This window comes from Hipposideros armiger, unplaced genomic scaffold (genome assembly GCF_001890085.2).
Source record: "Hipposideros armiger isolate ML-2016 unplaced genomic scaffold, ASM189008v1 scaffold_412, whole genome shotgun sequence".
NCBI lineage: Eukaryota > Metazoa > Chordata > Mammalia > Chiroptera > Hipposideridae > Hipposideros > Hipposideros armiger.
Genome location: NW_017731762.1, coordinates 133,151 through 139,138, shown reverse-complemented (window position 1 = coordinate 139,138; position 5,988 = coordinate 133,151). Strand labels below are relative to the sequence as shown.

Sequence of the window (5,988 nt, the reverse complement as noted above, 5' to 3'; positions counted from 1 at the left end):
ATTCTTTTTTTAAAAAAAATGTGATATCCTATCCCCCAAATTAAAATCATTTAATGAAAAAATAATATTGTGCACCACATCATGTTCATTACTGGTTAAAGTTGTCTAATTTGTGATGCCATAATCTGTTTTGGTTTTGTTTGGGTGCTCATTTACACAAGTGGGGGAATTAGACTGCAGGAGATGAGAACAGTAGTTTTTGACAATTAGCATTTTGCACCATTAAAGAAAGTTGATGGATTAATAGCTCCTTCAGCATCTAGTAGAATGGAAGTCCTGTGTGTATATCCACAGAAGTAATCACATAGATACCATGTAGATGTGAGTATTTTTAATCAACAATCTCTCCTCTACAAGGCTTGCTACAATTCCCTAAAGCAGCAGTTACCAAGTTTGCCTGATACCTCAATCACCCGTGAAGTCCCTTAAAATACAGATCCCCAGGACCCTCCCCCAGCTCTCTAGTCAGTATATCTGGGTTTAGGTTTGGGAATCTGTCATTTTAGTTTCTTTTTTAACCTCTGAAGGTGGTTCTGATGACCAGGCAGCTTTGAGGACCACTGCTCTGGGTAATGAGCGGATGGGTGTCTGCATCTTTGTCTCCATCCTTCCTGGTCCTCCTGTGTGACCTCAAAGCCTGGTTTCTTCCTCAGCCCCAGGCTGTGGTCCGTGGGCACATGGTTCCCTCTCTTTGCTGAATGAGGCTGGCAGTGGGGGCACCTCACACCCCACAGTGCGTATTTCCTCGGCATCCAGTAAAGTAGTGCAAACACTTTCTGTCTTCGTTGTAGTCACCATGGCTAGTTATGCTTTTATTTCTATCCTTGCCTTTTCCGCTTTCCATTTGATTTGCACAAAAACTTCAAGTGACAAATCTACCCTGATTTCTTCTGCTTCCTGACTACAGAGGTGAAGTTTATAGACACCCAGCATTTAGATGATAAAAGGCTATTATCCCGGGTATCCTGTTATTTATCCCCTTTTCCTTCCTCCCCCCCCCACCCCGCTTTAAAAAAATGTCACTACAACCACTAGATTGTCACTGTGAACCAACAGGGACTTTGAACCCTGAAAATTTGGTGGTCTTCCATGCATTAATTTAAATATTTCCTCCCACTGTGTGGCAGTTATATCAACATAATATAACAGGCTTTTAAATATACATATATAACCACACTCAACCCACATTCATTTTTTTTTCCTTTCCTTTCCTCAATGGTCTTTGTCATTATTACTGACTTTCGGTGAGAAAGATAGTTCTTACTCCCTTAGGTGAGATGTGTTTATTTTTGTCTGTCAGGTGAATGAAGACAAAAATGCACGATGTGTAAAGATTTCAACATATCCGATATTAAAATTAGGATTGATTAGGTTCTAACGAGAACGCAGCAGATATAGAATCTAAAAGGAGAAAAGAGCATGTTTAACATCCCAAGTGGAACAATGTAAAAGATCTATGGAGGTGTTTGGAATTACTGTATCTTACTGTCAGAAAGAAACACAGCTGACAACAGATATGGAGTCAATGAGGACATCAGAATGACACCTGAAAGACCCTGACAAAATACGGCCACCAAGTTGCGATTCATTAGATGAGAAATAGTGACTTTGACTATAATGCAATATACTTTTATAAGCCATTAACATTAGTGGTAAAACGGGAAGCTCTATTACATTAGGGCAATATCTTTCTGCCTCTACAAGATTAACCGAGCACATTTCACAATAGATGTCTCAAGAAATTTGACTAACCATTCATTTAAATCTAAAATGGATAAGCAGCAATTAAATAAGCATTTTATGTCCTGAGTTAGACTGGCCCTAATGAGCAAGTCTAAATCTTGTTTTCAAGATCAAAATTGCCTTTTATGACAGCACCTCCTGGCCAGTCCGTCCTCCTAAGGGACAAGCACTTCCGAGTAAGGGCAAGCTTACCTAACAGATACAGACAGCAAGACACTCTCTAGAAGTCTTGTGAACTGTTCAAAGTCATAGTCTGTTGCAAAGAGCCGACATTATGCTACTTCAGAAAAGTAGTTTTAATTTATTTTTTTTTAAAGATTTTTTTATTGGGGAATTGGGGGACGGGAACAGCGCTGGGGAATTGGGGGAAGGTGAACAGACAAGTTGCTGTCCTTTTGTTCTTCAGTCTAGTTGTGGAGGACATTGCTTCACTGGCTCAAGTTGGCACCATCATTGCGCTCTTCCCTGGAGAGGCAGATCAGTCGCCGGTTTCTGGACGGCTGCTCACACTGGCTGCTGGCTGCTACACATGGTAGCCCATGGCAACCCACTGCAGCAGGGGCTGCAGCCTACGCCATCGCCAGCAACTCACAGGCAGCCCAGCTCCAGGTTGAGCGGTTGTTCAGCATCTTAGCTGTAGAGGGCAGTGTCATTGGCTCTCATATATGGGATTCGAACCTCTGGCATCCCAAGCCAGCTCTTAACCAACGTGCCACTCAGCTGACCTTGAAAAGTAGTTTTAATTTCAAGGAAGTTAAGACTTCTTTACCAACCCCTCCAGTGTCCTTAAAGACAAGAGGCGTAAACTGGGCAGAGAGCCTGGCCATGGTTTCTAAAGCTACTGCCTTTGGCACTTACCAAAAGCTACCACATATTGTTATTTATTGGCTAAGCACCTGACTATCTTCCTGACTAGATTGGAAACATGCCAACAGCAGGGATCATGGTGAGCTGTGGGCGTCACCAACACTTCCTGTGTGCCCTGTTCAGGTGTTTGCTGAAGATAGTGGTGATGACTCGGTAGATAAGTAAATTAGTAAATTAGCAGAATTTAGAAAGGCGAAAGCATCCAACTTCTGCTAAAAAATCAAACAGCTGATTCTTTGCCTTACCTAATGTGGGCAGATCCCTTCTCTGCAGGAAAAATAAATGCAAAATGAGTTAAAAAATTCACACACTGTATCAGTTTATTAATATATACATTTGCTTGCTTAGAAAACACAATAAAGCATAAAACTATCAGAACATTTAAGTAAACCAAACTATAAACGCATATTCACCTTCCCTGATTATTTTTTGGTTGAAAGTCATGCCAATTATATCAGCCTTTGCCAAAATATGGGCTGTAGAACTGGTGCTATAGGATGATAATTGTTATTACAGGTAAAATTGTTTCATAGTTTAGTAATTTGAGGAAATCCTGGGTGAAACAAGGTTAAAAGAAATTTCTTTATTATAAGGTTTCTCAAAAATTTTACATTATGCCAACATGCTTTATGAATCTTCAAGTTTGGAAGGCAGATTGTATGGATTTACTAACATCAGGTCAGTCATTTCATGGAACCACTAAGGGACTATTGGTCCGAGGAACACACTTTGAAACATGCTGAATCAGACACATTTCTGATGTAGGCTCCTTCCGTTAGAGAGATTTCACCATTGAAGACCTGCAATTGTGTAAAATTTCCTGGGATGGTGGTTTTCAATCCCAGTTGCCCATTAGAATCATCCAGGAGCCTTAAACATGTCAGCACCCAGACCCCACTCCAGGCTAGCTAAATCAGGGTCTTTGAGGGTAAGATTTCTGAGCTTATAAAATGGAAATAATAATACCTACAGCACAGGGTTGTCATGAAACATAAATGATGCAGTATGTGTAAATACTTATGCTGGTGCCTGAAACAAAGATCAGTCTTTGAAAAAAAAAATGTTTCTTTCTGGGGATCTTATAGAATTCCAATTAAGAAATGTAGAAGATATGAAAATAGAAAAATCATTATTTGGCCCCCATGGTTTTGCATCCACAGATGCTAAAATTAGAGGGGAGAGGTGTGGTGAGAAACAGCATGTTTGCGTAGTCTCCAAGTATTTCCCCACTACATACTTATTGATTACAAAGGAAAAAGTAGAAACTTTAACAGTGGAAGAATCTGGCAGACCCCATCTTAACTAAGAGATGAAAGGTAACCTCACCAACTGTGAGACATGTCACATCATGTGCCCTCTGATATCACGCACTGAGAAGAACACATCATCACTTCTGTAGTATTCTTGCCAAAAATACATTATTTGGGTTTACTTACAAGGAACATCAGAAAAACCCAAATCAAAGGACATTTTACAAAATAACTGGTCAATACTCTTCAAAAGTGTCAAGATCATGAAAGAAAAAGAAAGACTGAGGAATGATCTCTGGTTGGATCAGACCAAGGAACCATGCTAGCTGAATGCAATGTGTGAGCCTGGATTAAATCAAGGATCAGAAAAAGGATATTAGTGGAGCAACTGATGAAAATTTAATAAACTCTGTAGATTATACATTTTTCAATGTTATTTGCCTGGTTTTGATAATTGTGTTATGTTTATGTAAGACAACATTTGGGGATGAAGAGTGAAGAGTAAATACAACTTCATACTATTTTGCAATTTTTTTGTAAGTCTGAAAACATTTTAAAATGAAAGTTAAAAAATAAGTAAATAAATAATGTTTCTTTATTTCTTACCCATTCTGGGACTTCGGAGATAATAGAATCAGTATTCAAGGGCTTTGCCCTTCTTCCTAGCTATTTAGAGTTAAGGGGAAATAGGACCCTGTACTATATGATATATATATTGAGTAAAAAAGAGGCCCATGATGGGCATTTTAACAAACATTTCATATGATTTTGATAAATATTGTCCCTAAATAAATGTGGTTAGAAGATTTGGTAGAAAAGGACAAACAAGAGATCCAGGAAACTAGGGATAAGAGCAGAGATGGTGGTAAGAGGAAATTCGCTGCTGGAGATAGGGTTTGGAAACAGTTCTTGAATAAGGGGTCAAGGGGAAGAGAGACAGTTGTGGGGTATGGACTGGCTATGAAAGACACTGAGAAGGGCAGAGAAGGGGCAGAGGGGTTTAAAGATCTTTTATTGTCATTGTATTATACTTTTATGTTCTCCTTGGTATTTGCTTGTGAGCCTGCAGTAGAGATTTCTATGTTTTTCTAATTTTTTTCTGTGTTTTTTTCTTGGACTATTACTCTATGATGTTTATGAATATTACTCAAAAGGCTTGGTTATAGTCCTGTTACATTGTGACACAGTCTAGATTACATGCCTTGTTTGAAAGACAAACAACATAACCATTTACCTGGTAGCCCTTTGATGTTATGAAGAAAAGTAGTTTGGCCCTGAGAACTTAATCCCCTTAAGGATGGTGCATATAGTTCTCTGCTGTTGTGCTTGAATAGTGACTACCAACAGTAGACCTGAGGACAATTGCTAGTGTAATATGGCCAGGGAGCTACTTGGGGTCTCTCATGGATTGTCTCCACTTGCTGTGTCCATTTGTTTCTTCCTAATCATTTTCAGGACTGGAAGCCAGAAATGAATCTGAAGAGACAAAAAAGTAGAGGAATGAACATTAAAGTCATTTCAAATGCCTATGACAGAAATGTTTTCTCATGAGGCTTCAGTGTCAAGAAAAATTGCGAAAGACTTTGAAATGGTCAGAAAAGTTTATCCTTGTTGGTTACCTTGGTCTTTCATTGTCAATGAGCTATTTTCTAATTGTGTACATTGTAGATAGCTGATAGCAACAATGCAAGTGATTCTTATCCATGGACTTGCAAATAAATTTTACCCTGTAAGTACAATTGATCCTCCCATCCACCCCTGGAGAAGAAGCCAGTTTTGCATCTATTAAACAAATTAATTTTGGCCTATATATGTGTGTACTTTTAATTGCTCTTTGAATTGGTTGGAATTTCTTACTGTTCTCTCTTTAACTAATAAGTTAAATAAAATCTTTGACAAGCATTTATTTTATATGTGTATGAAAGCCATGTTGGATAATGTGGTATGGATACCATATGTATCCATAAATATACATATAAACCATATATATTTTTTAATGCTGGAGAATAAGCAAATTCTTTGGAGTTTACCAATGTGTAGTAGATATTTCCTTCTCTGTTATTTCTTTTACCCTTGACTTAGTAAAGTAACTCCTTATTGGGCATTGTCTTTTTATTTGGGGGTATTT

The 5,988-nt window shown here is 38.5% G+C and overlaps 1 protein-coding gene across 2 annotated transcripts in view; it reads right to left on the bottom strand.

Moving 5' to 3' along the window:
* Positions 1-2,924: 2,924 nt before the first annotated feature.
* The window catches only part of DCSTAMP (dendrocyte expressed seven transmembrane protein), a 10,400-nt gene continuing 7,336 nt past the window's right edge, over positions 2,925-5,988 (bottom strand). For both annotated transcript variants that reach the window (XM_019663972.1, XM_019663973.1), the window contains one exon: positions 2,925-5,336. In XM_019663972.1, the coding sequence (XP_019519517.1) occupies positions 5,262-5,336 (75 nt within the window). In that variant the 3' untranslated portion in view covers positions 2,925-5,261. The remainder of the gene's footprint in view (positions 5,337-5,988) is intronic.